The sequence below is a fragment of the Budorcas taxicolor genome, chromosome 5 (assembly GCF_023091745.1).
Source record: "Budorcas taxicolor isolate Tak-1 chromosome 5, Takin1.1, whole genome shotgun sequence".
In the NCBI taxonomy this organism is placed as follows: domain Eukaryota; kingdom Metazoa; phylum Chordata; class Mammalia; order Artiodactyla; family Bovidae; genus Budorcas; species Budorcas taxicolor.
Window position 1 is genome coordinate 21,283,107 of NC_068914.1, and position 24,199 is coordinate 21,307,305.

Below are 24,199 nucleotides of genomic sequence, written 5' to 3' on the forward strand. Positions count from 1 at the left end.
TATTCAGAAAATATGTTTAAAGTTTTCCTGTTTATTTTTATAGTATCTTTGAATCTTAATAAAAATATACTTAAAATTATAGCTATTAATTGGTGAACATTTATTCATAATAAATAATGTGTTATAGAGTCTCCAGAATATACTTTTCATTTCTTTATACTCAGTGTTTGCATTATCCTCTTTTAGGTTATATTTGTTGGAGAAGATGCTGTTGATGCAGGAGGGGTACGCAAGGAATTTTTCTTGCTTATCATGAGGGAATTATTGGATCCTAAATATGGCATGTTTAGGTATTACGAAGATTCCAGACTCATTTGGTTTTCTGATAAGGTAAAAAGTCCAGCCATCTAAATTACTTTGGTAAATAAATACACACACACCCCTACATATTTCAGTTTAACTCAGTAATAAATAGGAGTTATTACTAGATTCCTAACATTCACAGATCTGTTTTATTACAATTTTAAAAATCATAAACTTTTGGACTTAACAGTCATCGAAACAGATTATGCTTATCACACATTTCAAATTAGCAAAATAAATTAAGGAATGGTCAGCCTGAAAAATGATGTTGACTGTTCTGCTGAGTTAGATTTGAGCATTGATTAGCTACCAGATTAGCTTTCATTCTGGGGAGAATTAATTTATTGTTAGGGGTCATTGATTTCTCTCTTGTATCATATAGGGCAGAGATAACTATGCAGCAAACGACATTTCATGATCTAAGTTCTTCCCATCACATAAAGTCAGTGCCTGCTCACTTACTATTTTCCGTTGCTGTTCGTGCATGCTCAGTCACTAAGTCAGGTCCAACTCTGTGCAACCCAGTGGACTGTAGCCCACCAGGCTCCTCTGTCCATGGGTTTTTCCAGGCACGAATACTGGAGTGGATTACCATTTCCTTTTCTAGGGAATCTTCCCAACTCAGGTATCAAACCCACATCTCCTGTATCTCCTGCATTGGCAGGTAGATTCTTTACCACTGAGCAGCCTTCCACTTCCTAACTAAAACTGGCAGAGGCAGAGTTGGGTAGTTATGACAGAGCCCCTGTGGCCAACAAATCCTAAAATATTTTACAGAAGAAGTTGCTGGCCCCTGATTTAGAAACTGTAAGTGAAATGGGTGGTTCAGTTTGTAGAACTGTTGAGCTGAAAGAAATTTGAATTATGTACTATTTATTCTAAAAACCTTGATGTATTGTTTAGTCATTTCTTCCAGGAGACTGTCCTTTGTGATGTTAGCAGTCATGATGATCAGTGCCTAGGCTAAATTTATTAGGGGTCACAAAATGATGCTACTCTTAATTCTGACATTTCTTTTTCATTTTTGTAGCTTAAATACTTACTTGTAAGGAAATTTCCTCATCTACTGTTTGATCCTTAGTAATACAGTTCATACGGGATCTTTTACATTCTCTCTCTGTAGTTACTTATTTTTCACAAGAATGAATCTATTCATTAGCATATTCCAGGGGTGACAATTCACCTTTTGGTTTTGTTTTCAAATATTATTGTATATTCATGGATTAAACATATTTGATGTTTTTCAGTCCGTTGCTGTATGCTGTGCTCAGTCGCTTGAGTTGTGTCCAACTCTTTGCAACTCCACAGACCATTGCCCAACAGGCTTCTCTGTGGGGTTATTCCAGCGAGAATACTGGAGTGGGTTGCCATTCCCTACTCCAGGAGATCGTCCCAACCCAGGGATTGAACCTAAATCTCTTGCATCTCCAGTGGATTGTTTCCTGCTGAGCCACCAGGGAAGCCCTTCAGTCCATTGCAGTTATTATCTTTATTGATATTATCCTTTTTTTGTCAGGAGAGCTCTTCAACTTGGCACCTGAGTCCTTTTGATACAGTCTTAATACTTTGCTTCCCAGATAATAATATTCAGGCTTCCCAGGTGGTACTAGGGGTAAAGCATTCTCGTGCCAGTGTAGGAGATGTAAGAGACATGGGTTCAGTCCCTAGGTTGGGAAGATCCCCTGGAGGAAGGATGACACTCCAGTGTCATCCCCTGGAGTGAATGACACTCCACTCTAGTATTCTTGCTGCAGTAATCCCATGGACAGAGAAGTCTGGTGGTCTGCTGCAGTCCATGAGGTCACAGAGAGTCGGACACTACTAAGTGTCTGAGCACTAATACTCTTTTAAGTAATTTCCTTGCTACCTGGTGTACTTGGTATGATAAAATGTTCCAGACTTGTACATTACTGCCTAACAGTATCAACCTTTCAACCAATGTTATGATAACTGAAAATACAGTTGACCCTTAAACAATAGAGATTTGAACTGTGTATTTTCACTTATATGCAGATTCTTTTCAACAAATATATACTGTGATTCTACACTATCCTCAGTTGGTTGAATCTGCAGATAGAAGACCAACTAGAAGATTATACTCAAGTTTTCAACTGCGCAGGGGATCAGCGTTCCTAACCCCTGAGATGTTCAGGGGTCAAATGTAGTTCTGTTTTAACTGTTTTGCAGGGTTTTTTGCCCTTTGAGTATACCCTAGGAGAGAAGCATGTTTGTTAGAAGGTTAGAGTAGGGGGAAGGGTGTTGGAATCTTGAAGAAGAAAGAAGAGTGAAATAATAACTCAAGGGAGTGGATCTCTCTTACCTTTTCAGTTATATCTTGATTTGGACAATAGGAGCCCAATAGAGCTGGCTCCTACTTAGTGTACTTTTGACATGTCCCCATTTTTCTTTCATTATTCTTTACATTTGGTATACAATTTGGTACAGAAAATGTTCCATGCTGGTTTTGTGTTTTCCATACCCTAGTCCTGACACTAGCCATTTCTTCTAAGGGCCCTGGCTTCTTTTAGTATAAAATGGTATTTAGAATATCCAGTTGTGGATGCTGAGTGTACTCACCACCTCAGAGATGGTGTAGGAAGGAGGGAGGATGCAGAGGGCCATTTGTTCTTTTTAATTTAATAATATTTTTTAATGAGGTAAAATTGACGTAACTAAGTTCTTCCCTTTAAGAATTTTTTACAGACACAGTTCAGGGGCCTTTAGTACACTCAAGAGTGTTGTGCAGCCCTCACCACTACCTGGTTCTGTTTCATCACCTCAGAATGAAACTGCAGACATAAGCAGTTTCTCCCTGTACCCTTTCAGCCTCAGACAGTCACTGCTTTACTATCCTTTTCCCATGGATTTGTCTGTTTTTGATATTTGCTGTTAATGGAAACCATATAGTTTAATGGCCTTTGGTATCTGACTTCTCGCATTTAGGATAATGTTTCCAAGGCTCATCCATTTGTATCATGTGTCAGTACTTTATTCCTTTTTGTAGCTGAATAATACTCTGTTGTATAGCTCTACCACATTCATTTATTCATTCGTTAGTTGATGGACATTTTGGGTTGTTTACCTCTTTTGGTGAAATACCATTGAATACTACTAGTATGAAAGCTTGTGTGCAAGTTATTGTTTGCAGTTATTTTGCATATGTACTTATGAGTGGAATTGTTAGGTGTGGTGATAATTCTGTTGGACTTTTTGAGGAACCACCAAATTGTTTTCCACAATGGCTGAACCGTTTAACATTTCCATTAGGAATATATGAGGATTCCAGTTTCAACATTTGGTACTTTCTTTTTTTAAAAAATATATTTTAAAATGTATTTTATGCATGTATTTATTTCTTCTTACTATAGTGGTATGTTTGAAGTGGTATCTCATTGTGATTCAGTTTGCATTCCCTGCTGACAAATGATGCATTTGGCCATTTGTATACCTTCTTTAGCAAAATGTCATTTTCATTGTTGTTGCTGTTTTAAGAGTACTTTTATGTATTCTGGATACTGGATCTTTGAGAAATATATGATTTGCAAATATTCTCTCCCACTATGTGAATTAACTTTTCACTTTCTTGATAATGTCCTTTGATACCAAAAGTTTTAAATATTGGTGAAATCTTTTCTCGATGTGTTGCATATATTGTTGCTTGTGCTTTTTGGTGTTATAACTAAGAAACCACGGACAAATTCAAGGTCATGAAGATTTACCCCTGAATTTTCTTATAAGAGTTTTATAGTTTTTGCTGTTAAATATAAGTCTTTGATACATCATGAGTTCATTTGACTATGGTTTGAAGTAAGAGTTCAACTTCATTCTCTGTATGTTAATACCTGGTTGTCTCACCGTTGTTAAAGAAACTAATATTCTTTCCCCATTGAATAGTCTTGGCATCCTTGTTGAAAATTAATTGTCTATCATTATATGGATTTATTTCTGGGCTGTCAATTTTATTCAGATGATGTATATGTCTGTTGTTATGCCAGTACCACACAGTCTTGTTTACTATAGCTTTTGTAGATTTTGAAATTGCAATGTGTGAGTCCTCCTACTTTGTTCTTCCTATTCAAGATTCTTTTGACTATTAGGAATCCTTTGCAATTCTGTATGAATTTTACAGTTAAGCTTTCCATTTCCGCAAAAAAAAAAAGGGGCCATTGAGGTTTTGATAGAGAATACATTGAATCTGTACATCAGTTTGGGAAGTATCTTCTAGTCTATGGACATCGAATATCTTTCCAGTTGTTTAGGTCTTTTAATTTCTTTCAGCAACGTTTTGTAGTTTTCAGTGTACAAGTCTTACACTTCCATGGTGAAATTTATCTCTAATTATTTTGTTCTTTTTGATGCTGCTGTAACTGGAATTATTTTCTTAATTTTAGGTTTAGTTCATTGCTAATGTGTAGAAATACAGCTGATTGTTTTCTGTGTTGATCATGTACTAAATTCATTTATTACATCTATCTAATAGTTTGTTTTATGGACTCTTTAGAATTTCTATTTACAAGATCGTGTCATCTATAAAATTCAGTAGGTTTAATTTTACTCTTTCTTTCCTATTTGGATACTTCTATTTCTTTTTCTTATCTAATTGCCCTGCCTAGAACTTCCAATATGTTTTCAAATGCAGATAGTGAGAGTGGACATGCTTCTCAATTTTTCCTGATCTGCATGGAATGTCAGCTGTGGATTTTCATAAATTCCTTGAATCATATTAAGGAAAGTCACTTCTGTGCTTAGTTTGTTGAGTTTATTTATCATGAAAGAGTGTTAGATTTTATTCAGATTTTTTTTTTCTGTATTAGTTGCGGTGATCATGTGGTTTCTTTCCTTCGTTCCATTATGTGATTGATGTATTACATTGGTTGATTTCCTTATGTTCAACCACCTTGCATTCCTGGACCATTCACTTGGTCACGGTGTGTAATTCTTTTTATATGCTGTTGGATTCAGTTTGCTAGTATTCTGTTGACAATTATTCTGTTGTTATTAGGAATACTGCTTTATGGTTTTCTTTGTGTGTGTGTGAAAGATGTTTTTGGCTTTGTTATCATGGTATCCCTAACCTCATAGAATGAGTTAAGAACTGTCTTCTTCTCTTCCTTTTCTAAGAAGACTTTGAGATTGATAGATGTTAATTCTTCTAAATGTCTGATAGAATCTGGTCTCAGGCTTTTGTTGGAAGGTGTTTGATTGATGGTTCAATCTCTTGCTAAAAGTTTCTTTAGGTTTTTTAATTCTTCTTATGTAAGTTTGTGTGTTTGTAGGAATTTATCCATTTCATCTATATTATCTGTTTTGGTGGCATTCAGTTATTCATAATTGTGGCCTAATTACTCATTATTGTCTTATAATCCTTTTTATAAAGTTAGTAGTAATGTCCACACTTTCAGTCCTGAATCTAGTAAGTTTTCTCTTTTTTTCTTGGTCATTCTAGTAGAGGTTTGTTAATTTGGTTGATCTCCACTTTAACCTTTATTATTTTCCCTGTCTGCCAGGTTTGAGTTTGGTTTACTCTTCCTTTTGTAGTTCCTTAGGATATAAAGTTAAGTTATTTATTTGAAGTATTGTTTCTTTTTAAATTTAGATGCTTACAACTATAAAAATTTCTTTTTGAACACTGCTTTCCCTGTCTTCTATAAGCTTTTGTATGATGTGGTTTTATTTTTAGGAGTCCAAATATTTTCTGATTTCCCTTGTGGTGGTACCTTCTTTGACTAATCAGTTTTTTTATTTTAAGTGTGTTGTTTAATCTCCACATCTCTGTGAATTTCCCATATTTCCTTCTGATGTTGATTTCTGGTTTTCATTCCATTATGTCCTATAAAGGTTTATGATTTTATTCTTTTAAAATGTAGCCATTTAAAATTAATCATTTATTGGTTTTGTTTCTTACTCATCCAGTTTTCTTGTGTTTGTTTCTTTTGTTTTTTCCTTGTAATTCTTGGCTGTTTATTATTTTAGAATGTGACACTGAGATGCTACCTAGATACTTTTGTGTACGGGCATATGCACATTTATGTTGATGGACCCCGCTTGTAAAGTGATTAGGTAGAGGTCTTTCAAGGATGAACCTGCATATGTCAGCATGTGTAAGTTTTTTACCCTTTGAGTTTACAGGGAAGGTTGTAGCCCTGGCTGTCAATGTTCTAGTAGTGTTCCAGACACTGGAAAGGGAAGCTAGGATTCCCATTGTTCACTGTATAGACTTCCATTTGATCCCTTTGTTTTTGAAGCAGGACCCTGAGCATCAGTTGTGTCAGATTCCAGAGCTTCTTCGATTCATCCTTTCTAGAAAGTCAAAGGCCTCTCCCGTCAAGCATCTTACTTTCAACCCCTCTCTGATAGTTGACTCTCAGAGTTGTTTTACTAACTGAGCTAGCTGGAGTACCTCTGACTTTACAGGGATAGATTGGCACTGTCAGTTCCTGAGCCTACAGCATAGATGAGCTTGTTTTTTTTTCTTTTTTTTTTTTTTACTGGCTTTTCTCTACAAGCTACTGTTTCCATTTTTTTCTGCTTTACCGAATCAAACCAGCCATTTATTTTTCATATTTTGAGATATTGAAATCTCTTTCATGCTGTTGAAACTCCTCCCTATTCTTTTTTCTTGTGAATTTATGCCATTTATTCCTGTTTTCTCATCTACAGGGATTTCTGGAAGAAGAGATATTAACACATACTCAGTCTGCCCTATTTAAGAACTTTTTGAACTATTTAAGAACAAAATTGTAGGGACATCACAGAAGAAAAAGATAAATCTGGCCAATGAAAAGTATGAGATAACAAAACATAAAAGGCATATATATGTATTGAATATGACACAGGGTAATAACCGTAACATATGATATATTCAAATATAAATATATAAGAAAACACTAACCCCTAAAAGATAAATGGGCCAAGTGCACAAAAAGACTTATCAAACACACACACAAATCTATAATTTTTAGTATCACTAGTAGTCAAAAATGTATAGTGAAACACGTTGCCATTTTTTAACTCAAATATATTTTATGTGTGTACATAGATGAAAATGTGGAAAGATAGTCATTTTCCTGGAATACAATGGCAGTATAAACTAGAACAGTTGTGGAGGAAAAGAGTTTTTATGGTATGCTTAGCATTCCTTTGACTTTGAAATTCTTCCTTGCAAAGCAGAATTTCTTCTATGGAAATATTCCAAACTATGGACCTGCATATATATATATGTATGTATATGTATATGCAAAAAAGATACCCATCTTATTTTGAACATTACTAGCTAATTAGAATATTTATTGAGTGTTTACTGTGTGCTGTAAGAACTATGCTAAAAGCATTTGACATACATTATTCCTCTTAATCCTCACAATAAGCTTATGAGATTAATACTGCTTTTATCTTGAAAACACCAAGACTAGATAGTGAATGAACTATGTCTGGAGCCCCAGATCTAATTTAAAAATTTCTTCTGTTAATGACATGCTCACAGAATTTCCTGTGACCATATATTAATTCTTTAAAAATTATTAAATCTTTAATTCTTTAAAGATTACTGAAGGAAATAAGCACTGTTTTTAATATTTTAATCATCTAGATGTCCAACTATAGTTATTAATAGCTAATTTAGCAAGCCTTAATAGCTAATTTAGCAAGCCATGATACTTTTATGTGATTAATATTCAGCCATTAAAAATCATGTTCTAGAAGAGTAATGACATAAGAAATACTTGTGTTGTAATTAGAAGAATGAGAAAACTTTTAATATGTTTTATATTATTTTTCTGAACTTATAGTAGATGGAAATACATTAAAATTTTTTAAATCATTGTCCCTGGTGTTTCTAAGTGATTGAGTTACAGGTGTTTAATTCATTTTCTTCCATAAGCTTTTTATTTTTCAAATTTTGAATGTGTATAATTTTTTAAATCAAAAAAAAGTTCTAGTAATCTTTTCATTTATTAATATAATGCTTAGTGATGTGAAAATGATTATATTTCTGGGGGAAAATTAAATGTGAAATTATATGTATAGTATAATCTCAACTAGATTTTAATATTGTCTCTCCTAGAAAATACGTTGAATGAAAATGTGCAAAAATACTAACAATAATATTACCCCAGGGAGATAGGAATGAGAATGAACTTTTTTCTTTTTATTCATTAATTTTTTCTGTATTTTCAGACATTTGAAGACAGTGATTTATTCCACTTGATTGGTGTTATCTGTGGATTAGCAATTTATAATTTTACTATTGTGGACCTCCATTTTCCTTTGGCTTTATATAAGAAACTGCTAAAAAAGAAGCCATCCCTGGAAGATTTGAAAGAACTGGTCCCTGATGTTGGGAGGTTAGTTGTAAAAAGTGGCAAGAATGGGGTTTAGAAAATAGGAAATGGGGGATGTACAGAAGTTTTCTTTTTAGGAATAATTATGTTTCTGTTGTTCTTGTTGAATTTCCAAAATAAACCAATAGCCCTTCTAATAAAGGAAAAAGCCATTGTGAGAATTTTCTACTGAAAGAGTTATATGTATAAAGCCATGTGCTAAATTTTTAGTTTAACAATACTTTGTGAATATCAGATAATAAATTTAGGAAGGTAATGTTTCTTGAATGTAGTTAAATAATTGATTTGGACTTTTACTTCTAATCACCTTCATTCCTAGGTGGATTGTGTAGTTTCTTTATATTTATTACATTAAGTGGAATAAAAAATTGCATATAAGAAGTATTAAAAATGGGTGCATATATGGCCTTTGTATTCAAAGGAAGAGGTAAAAACTTTAGTTTTTTTCTCTTCAACATTGTTTATAAATTCGCCAGTCACTCAATTGTGTTCAACTCTTTGTAACCCCATGGACTGCAGCCCACCAGGCTCCTCTGTCCATGGGATTCTTCAGGCAAGAATCCTGGAATGGGTTCCCATTTTAGGGGATCTTCCTGACCCAGGAATTGAACCCATGTCTCCTGCATTGCAGGCAGATTCTTCACCATCTGAGTCACCAGGGAAGCCCTAAAAATTATATATAAGAACAAGTATTGAAAATGGGTGGATACATGGCCTTTGTATTCAAAGGAAGAGATGAAAACCTTATTTTTTTTTCCTTCAACATTGTTTATATATTTGCTTGTACAACCACCATTCTGAAACAAACATAAAAGTACAAATTAGCAAAAGGATTTGACCAAGAATGAATGAGAAATGAATACCTAGTCATAGGCAAACTTGTCAAAATACACAATTATATTTTACTTCAAAGCAACATACATATTGTTTTTCAGAAGCATGCAACAGTTACTGGACTATCCCGAAGATGATGTTGAAGAGACATTTTGTCTTAATTTTACGGTAAGATGGAAAGACATAGAGTAGTAGAGCTTGATTGTCCATCATCCCTTTTATTTATCAGCTATGCCTTATGGTTTTTATTTTGATGAATGGAATTCTTAAAGAACCCTTTAGCTAACATTTATTGAGCATTAACTATATGGTAGCCACATGCATTATTTCATTTAATCCTCATAATCCCAAGAGATCGGTATTATTATCCTTATTTTACAGATGAGAAAACTGAAAACAGTTGTCACATTTCAGAGAAAGTATTTGTATCCAGCTCTGTGACTGGATAAGCCTGTGTTGTTTAACATTATACTAAAGATCTTTACAGATACAAGGGGTCTTCTTTATTCAAGTGTTCATTTTTTGAGTCTGCAATCACAAGAATATTTAGAGAAGCAAAGGTTATTGTAACATGAGAATATCCACTAATGAATTCGCCACCTAAAAGACTAATTCCCACTCAGACATCCCTTTTATACTAACATTCATCCTTGCGAATTTTGTATTACTCTTGGATGCAATGTAATATAAATAGAAATACATTGAAATATTATTTGGAAAATGAAATTACAAATCTTTAAAAAGATGTAGAATTTAATTCAGTGAGAGGGATGTTCAGTAAATCATCTAGTCTTTATGCAGAACCATTGATAAGTGAGGATCTGGCAGAAGTAGAATAGTTGACAATTAAAGGAGAGAAAAATCAGCAAGGATTATGATAAGGCACTTCAGAAGTAATTATTTGAATACTATAAATTAGACTCTTGGGAAAATGGTAAAAACCTTCAGTTTTTCTTTTTTCCTGTCTATTCTTTTCAAAAACTTTGTGTGCCGTTCCCCACCCCCACCCCCCGCCACATACCCTTAAACTGTCCTCTTTGTGTTTTTACAGTCGAAACTGACGAAAGATACCATATTCTTGTGTCACACAGTTTGCCAAAAAAATTATGTGCCCCCCTCAAAAATGTTTGTCCATTCTTTGGTCATTTTAAGAATTGGCACATAGTGCAGTTACAAGAAAATTTGATAGATTTAAAGGGAAATAGGTTAATTTCTTTTAGTAACGTTTAACTTTTTCCAAGAAAATGTCCTGCTTGAATTCATATTTACTATGAAATTTTAGTTCTCCTTTTCAGTTGATGCACTTAATGACCCTGTCAGTTTTCTTTGGATCTTTACTGATCATCTCAATTGACTGAAGCATTGAATTCTAAGCTTTAACTTATCAGTCATCAAGTTTGTGAATATTTAGTAAGATCTATGCTAATTCAAACATTCCTTCCCACTGTTGTTTCTTTCCCAGACATACTCAGCGGCTCTTTGCTACTTATAGAATAATAGCGTTAGAATGGGCTTCAAATCATTTGTAATCTGGCTTTCTAACTTCCATTGTATCCTTCCATTCATACTAAGTTCTGTCATGTCTCACAGTATTCTTTTATATGCTTTACCTTCCCTGTTTTTTAGGGGCATGCATTTTTTTAATATGTGGTCTGTCTATCCTTTTGTTCAATCCGTGTCCTTAGTCAGAAATTCTATCCTCTCCTAATCTTACTCATCCTTTTAGATGCTTTTCAAATGACATTTCTTCCTCAAGGTTTTTTATACTTTCTCTGTTTAGAAGAAGTAAGCTTTTTCTTCCATGGTCTGATAGTATTTTGTTCATGTCTCTATTATAGCATTTATTTTACTATAATAATGAGTTGTTTACATATCACATTTCACCTTCTTTATTGGGTAGCAACTTCCAGAGCAGGGATTTATTCATTTTTTATCACCCCACTTCTAGTGCAATGTTTTGTAAACAGGTACTAAAAAAATTAATAGAAGAGAGGAATATTGCCAAAAAAAGAGGGAATAGGAAGAGAAAAGATGCAGAGGTGGGAATGATAACATATATAGGAAAATGAGCACACTAGTAAGGGAAATAAGAGATTTCAAAATAAATGACTCTTTATAAACCAAATTAATGGCAAACTGGAAGAACCACCTGTAGTTAAGAATGCAACAAGAAGGAATACCAGAGTGGCAGCTGTCATGAGGGAAGAATGCATAGCTGTTCTAAAGTTGAATGCATTCTGACTTGGAGTCTATCACTTGTCCAAGGAAAACATCTTTCCTAATATTTTACTCCTGTAGTGACCCTTCTGAAGTTTTACATGGGATGATTACTCAATTTCCTGTTATTAACAAACCAAAACCTTGTTAATTGGTAATTAGTCAAGGTAGGATTTCAAACTGCTAGAGAAGATGAAAATTTCTAGCTGTGGCTTCATGCAGAATTCACAAATAAGCTTATGCTACCAGAATTTTACTTCAAACATATTATTTCTTACATTAATGAGAGAAAGGTAGATTATAATAGGTTATTAAAATAATAAGTTTTGAGTCTGACATTGACTTTTTTTAAAAATTTAAATTAATAGATCACAGTTGAAAACTTTGGTGCAACAGAAGTGAAAGAACTGGTTCTAAATGGTGCAGACACAGCTGTTAACAAACAAAATCGGTAAGTGACTTATAGCAGCATCAGTGGTAGTAATAAGATTCAGTAGGCATTTTCTTCTGTATTTAGAAATATGTCACAGTCTTAAGTTTTTACTCAGATAAATTTACTCTTTGAATGGTGAGGACGTAATCAATCTTCCTTTTGCTCCTGTTAAGACATTAATAAAGGGACAAAAAGATCATTATCAATGAGAACCAAGAGAAGGAAGAGGAGACAGCAACAGACACATTTTCGGAAGCTAGAAACCAGCAGCACCTAACTTCAGCCAGCCAGAAGAAGCTGAAGCACAAGGTGGACTAGGAGCCCTGAAGGCAGACAGTTCATATTGCAGAACAATAGTTCAGGCATTGAGAATAAAAAATAGGTTACAAAGTGTATGGATTTTAAGGGGAAACTGGAAACAGAACGATTGGCTGTTATAAGAAGCAGTTAGAGACCCATTTCCCATAGTGCACACGTGGCCTAGCAACTTTCCCTCTCCAGCTGGGCAGACTGGAGATTTACTGATCAAACTAAAGGAACCGTGGATTTAAGGACAGTTAGGCAAAGCACTGAAATGAAACATGAAGATTAAGTGGAAGTCTACAGCTCTCTCCTCCTTGACACTGTGTATTGGAAGATTCTTCTCTGGGAAAACTGCCTAACTTTTAAATGTAAATGAATAATGAAAGAATAGTAGACATTTCAGAAAAGACCAAAACAGTAAAACAGAATGCCAGAGAAACAGAAACCGTGCAGGATGAAGAAATGTCAATAAAAATTGAAGTCAGTATCCGCAAACTGGTAAGAGTAGCATCCATGAAGGTAATATTAAGAAGAAATGGAATGACTGAAATTTGTCAAATGGTACCCCCTAGAATTTCCAGAACTGAATGACATGCCTTTTAAGAATGACAGCATGGAAACTGAAATAAAAAACCTAATTACAAGCAAAATTACATGAAATTTCACAACCTGAAAAAAACCGAACTGTGAAACCTTTCGGGGCGGGGGAGGGGGAATAGCAGACCATACACAAAGAATTAAGAATCAAAATAATATCAGATTTATAAAGATTAACAGTGAAGTTAGGAGATCAACATTCTGGGAGAAAATTATTTTAAACATAGAGTTCTATATTGAAACTCAAGTGTGTGGTTCAGTTCTGTTCAGTTGCACAGTCGTGTCCGACTCTTTGCGACCCCATGGACTGCGGCATGCCAGGCTTCCCTGTCCATCACCAACTCCTGGAGTTTACTCAAACTCATGTCCATCGAGTCGGTGATACCATCCAACCATCTCATCCTCTGTTGTTCCCTTCTCCTCCTGCCTTCAATCTTTTCCAGCATCAGGGTCTTTTCCAATGAGTCAGCTCTTCGCATCATGTGGCCAAAGTATTGGAGTTTCAGCTTCAACATCAGTCCTTCCAATGAACATTCAGGACTGATTTCCTTTAGGATGGACTGGTTGGATCTCTTCGCAGCCGAAGGGACTCTCAAGAGCCTTCTCAAACACCACCACAGTTCAAACGCATCAATTCTTCGGCACTCAGCTTTTTTAATAGTCCAACTCTCACATCCATACATACAAATATGTAAAAATGTTTTTATACATGCAGAGTCTCAGAGAATTTACTTCCAATGCAGTTTTTTCAAGAAGTTACTAGAGGATATGTCCTACCAAAACAAGGAATTGAACCAAGAATGAGGAAAAAAGGATCAAAAAAAGAGGAGAGGCAAAGAGAAACAGTGGTGTGTACAAGATTTAGAAATAACTATCAGTTTGCATTAGATAAGGAAGATGGAGGGCTCCAGGAGCAATGTTTTCAGGAAAAAAATGCAACCTAGTATATTTGAGTGAATCTAAAGGAGATTGACATTTCTGTTGAAGTTGGGGATGAGGTAGCAACCTGAGGGACACAAAAATTCTTTTTCAGAAAAGTAATTGTAGAACACTCCCTAATTTAGTATTTATAGTCATAAACATGTTAACAATGAATATTGAACCAATATTCAGTATTCAGTTCATCAGATAATAATTGTAGCTCAAGGAATAACAGAACTCTGTTGTTGAAGTTTGAAGGTAGATACCAGAAGGAACGACAGAGTTAACAAATAGTTTTCTTCAAATTTCCAGAGACTTGATCCAGATGATTATAATCCTGATTCTGTTACTTACAAGCTGTGTAACTTTAGGTTAATAAGTTGGTGTCTCCATGCCTCAGTCTTTTTTTCTGTAAGGTGAGATAATATATTATACCTGCTTCATGGGGTTATTTTGAGGATTAAATGAGGCGATAATTTAAAAATGCTTAGAATAGTACCTAGCACGTGTATGTGCTCAGTAAATGTTGGCTGTTAGGACTATGCTATTTGACATTTTAAAATGTATTTTTTTTTTTTTTTGGTAAAAATAAAGCTGTTTTTAAAATAATGTGGAAAAATTTTAGGTCTTTCTACTTTTTAAAAAAAATAATTGGTTTTGAAAAGCTTTGACTATGATATAGAAAGATTTTTTCAGCTTTTCTAGTTCCCGTTGTTGCACTAATTCTTTAAGTTTCTAACAAATATTATTTCACATAGATTATTTAGTTTAGAAGTAATTTAAATGATTTTGATCTTTTTACCACCGGTCCTAGTTGCATAATGAAAGTGTGGAATGCAAAAATGTTAGCACATAAAACACTTTAGCCTTTTGTACTTAGGAGACTTAACTATTAGTAGTATAAATTTGACTTTCTAATAGTTGAATTATAAAATTATGCCTTATGAAATTACCTGTTTCTTCTTATAAGAACCTTACACTAATAAGCATATGCTATTGATTTTTCCTTAGGGCCACCAATTTTATTTTATAATGGCCCCCTTTAACCTTTTTTTTCTATTTGTAAAGTGAGTTTGTAATTATTTTAAAATTTGCTAAAGTAGTTATCTGTAGATGACTAAATTTACCAGTATTCCCATTTATAGAATCATCCTTTTTAATTTGGAAAAAAGAGTGTAAAATTTTGAAATCCTCTAGCACCCATTCTGATTATTGGTTTAACCAGATAGCTGCATAAAGTGTTTGTGGCCAGCAGAATAAATGGGAATAAAACTGTAGTTCTAATTACTGAGTAAAGGGTTTTCTTTTTTCATGACTTTCCTTTTGTATCATAACAGGGAGAAAAGCATCAGCAGTGTTCATCTGTATATGTATTTATATGTATGCAAACATACACTTTTAAAGAAAGTTCACTTGTAGTCTTTAATGGTTATCCTGAAAGAATACTTAATGCCCCTCTTGGGTTTTTAATTTTTTAAATAAATTGCTTCATCAGATTCCTTTGAAACTCAAGGAAAATCAGACTACAATCTGTGAAACAGTCCAAATCCCAAAGTTCTCTCTCTTTTTAAAAAATCCCTTATTATTTTTTAACATTATACTTTTTAGGAATGTATTAGAGTGATACATATAAATTCTAAATAATTTGTGAATAATTTAAAAATATTTTTGATAGCCGTTAGCATCATCATTCTTCTGTTAGGACATCTTTCACTTAGAAGTAAGCTAAGAATGGGTGTGAATGAGAAGTTGTCTACATGCCTCCTAGATGTACCAGATTTTTATATAGAAAGAATAATAGACTTCTTCATAAAGATTTTGTCCCTTGAATCCTACTCATGCTTTCTCGGTTTTGTACATAAATTGCAAAAAGTACAGTAACACTCAGAGGTTTAATGAGACTGTAATATGTATTCTCTTAAAATTTTTTTTATATTTTGTGCATGTGTGCTTTTTCATTTCTAGACAAGAGTTTGTTGATGCTTATGTGGATTACATATTCAATAAATCAGTGGCTTCCTTATTTGATGCTTTTCATGCGGGCTTTCATAAGGTCTGTGGAGGAAAAGTCCTTCAGCTCTTTCAGCCTAATGAACTACAAGCAATGGTTATTGGAAACACAAATTATGATTGGAAGGAATTGGAAAAGGTAGGGGAAAACAAATCTGTGATATTGTTTAGATGAAAAAGCAAAAGGAAAACATAACTTATTGATGGTAGTATTTCTGGTATTGATGGTATGCATGTTCATGTTATGTGTATTTGACTACAGGTTTTTTAAAACAATGCTATTGTGCATTAAAACTGAATGCACTCTTGATACGTTCACCACCTGAGAGGTCTCTGAGACCTTATGCTGAGTGAAAGAAGTCAGTCTCAGAGAATTATATACCATACAATTCCATTTGTATGACATGGTTGAAAAGCCAGGCACTGTGTTGGACAGGGGCTAGGGATGAGGAGGGAGTGTGACAGCAGAGGGGCAACATGAGAGAGTTCTTCAGGGAGACAGAATTGTTGACTGTCCTTTAGTGGTGGTTTATCTGTATATGTGGTTTAAAATTTGTAGAACTGTACACACATAAATGTCAATTTTACTGTGTAACAATTTAAGGAAAAAAAATTTTAATTAAAAAAAAAAAAAGGGACTTCCGAATAAGCATAGTGGAATAAACATTTTTCTCTGCTCCCTCCCAAAATCTCATTAGAATTAAAGTAAAGGAAACATAGGGCTAATCCCCTCGCCCAAAATACAGTGAGCAAGAGAAAATACAGTTTTGGAAGATGGAAAATAGGTGAATGAGTGACTTGGAACAAAGAAAATTGAATTCTGAGCCTCCAGAGGACTAGATTTGTCAAGAGGCAGCCTGTCACATTATAGAATTTGTAAAAGTCACAGGAATTAGCACATCATGTTACCAGGGGTACAGGGTTGGGCTGAAACCAATACAATTGCTTCAAAACTAACTTAAGGAATTACTAGACCTCTCACATCCCCTTGCCTGCCTGGCAAAATAGAACTCTGGAGAGAGGCTCTGGAATCTGGGAAAGCATGTAGAACTGAGGCTGGCACTCAGAAAGCTGGCAGCCAGGCTTGAATCCTCCAGGAAGGAGATTGAAGATCTCTTTCAGGAGGTAAATTAATTTGCTAAAGAGAAGAAAGATGACTTTAAGAATTGTCACACCTCAGATCCTACACAGTTTATCCTTCTTGCCTCATCTTTCATTCCTCCTCTCACTCTGCTTCAGCCTCATTGGCTTCTTCGCTGGGCCTAGAACCCTCCAGAAACACGTTAGTCCTGTGGCCTTTTTGTTTTCTGTGCCTAGAATTCTCTTCACCTTGATAATTTCAAATGTATCTTGTTCTCACTTTCTGTATGTCTTTATATCTTTTCAGAGATCTTCATTGGATAACGCACTGAACATTGCCTATGTACACACACATACATACCCCCTATCTTCCTTCTCTTTTTTCTTCTCTAAATTTGACTAAATAAAATTTTACTTAATTGTCCTTACTGTCTGCTGCCCCTTACGCCCCACTCACTGTAAGCACTATAACGGCAGGATTTTTGTCTCTTAGTTCACTGCTGTCAGGATTGTTGTCTGTCTGTTCGCTGCTGTGTTCCCAGAGCCTAGAAGGGCGTTGAGCAAGTACTTAAAACCTTCTCTGAAGTTGTAACTGATAGAAGTAATCATTCAGGAAGAGGAGATTTTTTAAAAGTATGTTTTAGTGTACATAGTATACTTAGTTTCCTCCACTGATCTGATTCATTATAATTTCACTAATTATGATTTGTGACTTTAAGTGTTCTTCATTAGGACTGCACATTTCCCCAGTACCATCTTGTGGTTTAAAAAAAGGAAAAAACAAAAAAACTAGCCAACCACCTTTCATTTCCCCACTAACATATTCATAGTCTTCAATTCAAACAGGTTAGTACTTTAGCTGATTGCTAGAATTCAAGCCATTATCTCCAAATCTGTTTGTAAATTAATAGCAGATATGTTGTGAATTTCTCAAGTTCAGTCATTGATACAATCATGGCCTCAAATAGAGCTCCAAATTGAAGAACCTGAAAATAAATATTTACTGAGCCTCTACTAGATGCCTAATACTATGCAAAAGATTAGAAAGACAGCAGTAAATAAGCTTGAGACATGGTCTTTGTCCTCTGGTAAGGAGGCTGGACATTAAATAATTGAACTGTGATGAATATAAAGGAAGAGAGTTTAGTGAATGATATATAAGGCGGAACCTACACAAACAGGGAACGATGGTAATCTCTACCAGGTAAGAACTTTGTTCACTGCAATTTCCCCAGGACTCCAGACTTTGACTGAATCTCATTATACATTTGTCTAATGAGCCAATGAATGAATTTGGTGACATTTAATCTGAACCTAAAGGATAAGTAGAATTTATTCCGATGAACAAAGAAAGGAGGAGTGTTTGAGAAATATATTTGCTGTTTTGTTGCAAGTTACACCAAAGATGAACATTTGTTGTCTCACATAGTTTCTGTGGGTCAGGAAATCAGAAGTGGTTTAGTCCAGTGATTTTAAACTCGGAGATGTTTCATGAGGTTGCAGTTGAAATACCAGCTGGTATTTAGTCATCTGAAGATGGCTGAAGGATAGGATTCCCCTTCCAAGATGGCTCACTCACATGGCTGTGAAAGGGCTCAGGATCTCAGCATGAGGACCTCTCTGTAGGGTTGTTTGAATGTCTCCATGAAACGGCAGCTAGCTCCCCCTGGGAGTGAGTGACCAAGAAGCTAAAGCTGCACAAGTTTTTATGATCTAGCCTCAGAAGTCATGTATTCTCACATCTGCACTATCCTAATGAGGTCAAGTCTGTTCAGTGTGGGAGGGGACATAACATGGCCATGAATAGCAGGAAGCAGAGGTCTTTGAGGGCCTCTTGGAAACTAACACAGAAAATTGTTAGTGTTGCTCTTAGAACCATTAATGTTTTAAAGAGAAGATAGAATAATACAAAATAATTTGTATGACTTGATTCATTGAAAGAAAACTTCATGATTATCAGAGATAATTAATTCCATGTTAAACTTTTAGTAATTTTGGTTTATCCTTTAGATATTTACTTTGGAAAATGATATTACTGTCACATTATGTTCTTTGAATTGGGAGTAGGGGAGATGTTTCTGCAGATTCATACATATTTTCTTTCCTTTCCTCTGGAACTAACAGTTCCAAGTTGCAAAATACCCAGGAAGTAATAATTAACTGAATTACACGAGTTTCAAACTCTTGGATAGTGTTAACTTTCTGTGCTAAGGAAGCCAGTTATCAGATTCAAGATAAAACTGATACCCCTTAATATTAATAGAAGGTTATGTTGTTTTCAGAACACAGAATACAAAGGAGAATATTGGGCAGAACATCCTACAATAAAAATGTTCTGGGAAGTATTTCACGAATTACCATTGGAAAAGAAAAAACAATTTTTGTGTAAGTATTTCTAATTCTGTTTTATGAGAATAAAAAAAGTTTCAATAATTACTGAACTTTTGAACTTAGACTAACTGATTAACTTTGGTGGGGTTTTCTGTATTATTCAAGGTCCTGTTTTTAATTTTCAGAGTAATTTTTTTTAATCCACATTCTTTAGATTTTAAAAAGATCTCTGCAGTATAACTGTTTTCAGTCTTCAGTTTTTTCTTTGCTTCAGAATGAAAACTCTGGTAGTTGGTGTAGAAAATAGAACTTCCCTGTTCCTGAACTTAATGCCTAATCTGTGTCTGGTTTGCATATCATAGGATGACAGGTCATTAATTTTGGCTTCCAAGTATGAATTTGTTTGAAGATGACAAAACAAATAGGAAAGGAATCATAATCAAAACTGCATGTTTTTTAAATAAATAGTTCTAAATGGTTACTCTTTTCAAAAAAGAGGGGCTGTCAAAATGTTTTTATCAAGGACAGTAGTCATTCATGTATCAAACATATATAAAGCCTTTCTGTGTGCTGATGTTAAGATTACACTTTTAAAGAAAAAATACTGTTTGGATGTATCTCAGAATCATGCTTCCACAAATTCTGGGGATAGGCTTCCACCTTAGAGCAAATGTTACTGTAAAGCTTTGCTATGAGTGATTGTTTAAGTAACTTGATACTCCACATTGTTATTTAAAACTTTCATTGTTGATAAAAGTAGTTGGTTCACTCAATGATTCTTTTCTTGGCAGTATTTTTGACAGGTAGTGATCGCATTCCTATTCTTGGTATGAAGAGTCTAATACTAGTCATCCAGTCAACAGGAGGTGGTGAGGAATATCTCCCAGTTTCCCATACCTGTTTTAATCTTCTGGATCTTCCAAAATATACAGACAAAGAAACTCTACGCTCTAAACTGATTCAAGCTATTGATCACAATGAAGGCTTCAGTTTAATATAACTTTGGAGTTACAACTATTCAGTTTACTGCAAAAGCATTAAACTAATTATTTGTGTTTTTCTTGTGGTGATGAATTCAGCAAGGTGATAGAGGTACTATTATAATTCTTACTTGCAAAATGTTCAATGCAATGAATATTCATGAAAGCCAAAAAACATTAAAAGAAATGAACAAACTGTGTTAATATTAAACACTGTACAGAACCATGGATTTTTTTTTGCCATCTTCTAATAAACATACAAGTATTGTGACTACATTGAGGTTTTACTAACATAAATTTTAAGAGTTCGCATATTTCACAAATGATCTGGTGTGTGAGTGCATGAAAATGTTGCTTAATTTTCCTCCAATCACGGATGAGAAGCCTTTAACTTTGGCCTGCAATAGTCATTCGATTATTTTTTCATTTTGTAAATAAAGTTTTGTAATAAAATAGTTATGTTCTGATACCAGTGCAGTTTCTCTGGTTGTACTTGAACTGAGATTACTTTAAAGGGTTAAAAATTATCATTTAAATCTTATTCTGAGAATCTATGAAGGCAAAAAATTAGCATGGTGGAAAATACAGTCTTTGCTTTTTTACTAGAATAATGTCCTTGTGCAAGTCTAAATTACAAGTAGAATTTACCTGATTAACATATAGTTCTTTCTTTTTATGAGTCTTGAGATATAATTTGATAAATGGGAAGTTGTCAGAAAGCTTAATATTTAGTACTGAAAGAACTCTGTCCAGTTGCTGAAAATAAAATCGTTGACTACTATGAGAACCAATCATTGGGTTAAAGCTTTTAAAACTATTGATGCTGCAGGTTGGTATTTAAAGATAATTTTCAGTGCTTCAGAATCATTTACTTGAATTTTAAGAGACAGATCTTAACAGATAAATCTTTTAAGTTTTATGGTGCTGATGCTGTTATCTCCTGTCATTAAATTGTAACAGTAAGTGATGCAACACATGTGACTTTCTGCTATAATGCAAATATTTATTTTTAAAATTTATTTTTTAAATGCCATGAAACTGTTTAAATAATAAAGGTTTATTGGCTTAATATTTAAACTTTCACTGGTTCTCATATAAGAGTCAAAATTCTTCAAAAACAGTAATATCTAAGGGAAGGTCTCTTAAATTTTGGACCGATAGTTCCCATTCCCATACAAATTTATCTGTTTAATAGAAGCTCCCAAGTCTCCATACCTGTAATTCTAAAATCCAAAACATTGGCTGGGGTCGGGGGTTTGGGTGGAGTTACATCATTTTGTAGCAAAACCTGACCTCAGTTGTTGAGGCTGTTTATGATAATAAGTGGGACTATTTGCATATCTTACTGTGGCACTGTTAGTGTGTGTGTGTTCAATCTAGGTGCTGCCCAGATATGTATGGGGTGCTACACCGTGTGCTTTAAAAATTCTTTTAATATTCATAATTCCAAAATGCAAATGAGTCCAAGGGTTTTGGAAAAGGGATTGTGGACATGTACTTTTCACTAGTTAAACTTTGGTGTTTTCTAATAGGCTTTTAATAAAAGCCTTAATAACTGTCCTTAAAGTAACATTTCTCCCAGTAAGTCTTCCAGGTTTCTGGTATTATGCTGTTTCCATGCACATCCATTTCTTGAGGCTATTGATTGTTCCCACTGAAAACATAGCTGTGTGTGTCAGGTTTTTTAGTAACCTCTATTTCCTATGAAGCTTATCTGTAAAATAGCAGCCATGTTGGATTAAGACAGATAGAGTTCATTGAACAGGTGTTTTAACAAGGCCTGACCTGTTATCTGGGAACACAACAGTGCAAGGCATAATTTGGGTAACTCTAGTATTCTTTTCCTCCCTGTTACTGCAGGGCTACAGTAGAATTAACAGCAGGGAGATTCATGGGAAAAAATACCATTGAAGGTTTTTCAAATTGCTGTTTGCTGCTTTTTAAAAGTAACAAAAATACCAAGCTGTATAGATTAGAAATGGTTTGGACCTAACAGAAGCAAAGATACTAAGACGACGCAGCAAGAATACACAGAACTACACAAAAAAATATCTTCATGACCAGATAACCACAATGGTGTCATCACTCACCTAGAGCCAGACATCCTGGAATGTGAAGTCAAGTGGGCCTTAGGAAGCATCACTGTGAACAAAGCTAGTGGAGGTGAATGAGTTCTAGTCGAGCTAGTTCAAATCCTAAAAGATGATGCTGTGAAAGTGCTGTAAATCTGAAAAACTCAGCAGTGGCCACAGGACTGGAAAGGTCAGTTTTTATTTCAATCCCAAAGAGAGGCAATGCCAAAGAATGCTCAAACTACCGCACAATTGCACTCATCTCACATGCTAGCAAAGTAATGCTCAAAATTCTCCAAGCCAGGCTTCAACAGTACATGAACTGTGAACTTCAGATGTTGAAGCTGGATTTAGAAAAGGCAGAGGAACCAGAGATCAAATTGCCAACATCTGTGGGATCATGGAAAAAGCAAGAGAGTTCCAGAAAAACATCTGCTTCTGCTTTATTGACTAGGCCAAAGCCTTTGACTGTGTGGATCACAACAAACTGGAAAATTCTGAAAGAGCTGGGAATACCAGACCACCTGACCTGCCTCCTGAGAAATCTGTATGCAGGTCAAGAAAGCAACAGTTAGAACTGGACATGGAAAAACGGAGTGGTTCCAAATCAGGAAAGAAGTACGTCAGGGATATTGTCACTCTGCCTATTTAATTTATATGCAGAGAACATCATGTGAAATGCTGGGCTGGTTGAAGCACAAGCTGGAATCAAGGTTTCACAGAGAATTATCAATAACCTCAGATTTGCAGATGACACCACCCTTATGGCAGAAAATGAGGAACTAAAAGCCTCTTGATGAAGGTGAAAGAGAAGAGTGAAAAATCTGTTGAAACTCAACATTCAAAAAATGAAGATCATTGCATCCAGTCCCATCACTTCATGGCAAATAGATGGGGTAACAATGGAAACAGTGACAGACTTTATTTTTGGGGGGCTCCAAATCACTGCAGATGGTGACTGCAGCCATGAAATTAAAAGACGCTTGAAGAAAAGCTATGACCAACTTAGACAGCATATTAAAAAGCAGAGACATTATTTTGCCAACAAAGGTCCATCCAGTCAAAGCTATGGTTTTTCCAGTAGTCATGTGTGGATGTGAGAGTTGGGCCATACAGAAGGCTGAGCGCTGAAGAATTGATGGCTTTTGAACTGTGGCATTGGGGAAGACTCTTGAGAGTCCCTTGGACTGCAAGGAGATCCAACCAGTCCATCCTAAAGGAAATCAGTCCTGAATATTCATTGAAAGGGCTGATGCTGAAGCTGAAACTCCCAATACTTTGGCCACCTGATGTGAAAAACTGACTCATTGGAAAAGACCCTGATGCTGGGGAAGATTGAACATAGGAGGAGAAGGGGGCGACAGAGGATGAGATGGTTGGATGGCATCACCAACTCAACATGAGTTTTGAGTAAGCTCTGGGAGTTGGTGATGGACAGGGAAGCCTGCCATGCTGCAGTCCATAGGGTCGCAGAGTCGGGACACGACTGAGCTACTGAACTGAATTGATTGATAGATTAGAAAGTAGGCAAAATACTGAGTTCACTAAATTGTAAATAATTGTCTTTAATGTCTTTAAGTCAGTCGTAATTTTAACCAATAGCCATTGTTCAGAGAAGGCAGTAGAACCAATACAAGCCTTTAAATTGGCATGAAATAAAACCACAATGATGTTCACAAAACTGTGAACCCCAGCCTTTGCACAGGGATCGGCTTTTAACATGTTTTTGCCTGCGTTGTGTAAGATTTTCACTGCATTTAGTTGAACAAGGTCTTCTGA

The 24,199-nt window shown here is 35.0% G+C and overlaps 1 protein-coding gene across 1 annotated transcript in view; it reads left to right on the plus strand.

The window, feature by feature from the left end:
- HERC4 (HECT and RLD domain containing E3 ubiquitin protein ligase 4) overlaps positions 1–20,681 on the plus strand; it is a 123,956-nt gene extending 103,275 nt beyond the window's left edge. Inside the window, exons 19-25 of the mRNA XM_052639676.1 lie at positions 187–330; positions 8,479–8,645; positions 9,578–9,644; positions 12,062–12,144; positions 15,913–16,096; positions 19,320–19,422; positions 20,160–20,681. Coding sequence (XP_052495636.1) covers positions 187–330; positions 8,479–8,645; positions 9,578–9,644; positions 12,062–12,144; positions 15,913–16,096; positions 19,320–19,422; positions 20,160–20,368 — 957 coding nt within the window. The 3' untranslated portion in view covers positions 20,369–20,681. The remainder of the gene's footprint in view (positions 1–186; positions 331–8,478; positions 8,646–9,577; positions 9,645–12,061; positions 12,145–15,912; positions 16,097–19,319; positions 19,423–20,159) is intronic.
- The last annotated feature ends 3,518 nt before the right edge of the window (positions 20,682–24,199 follow it).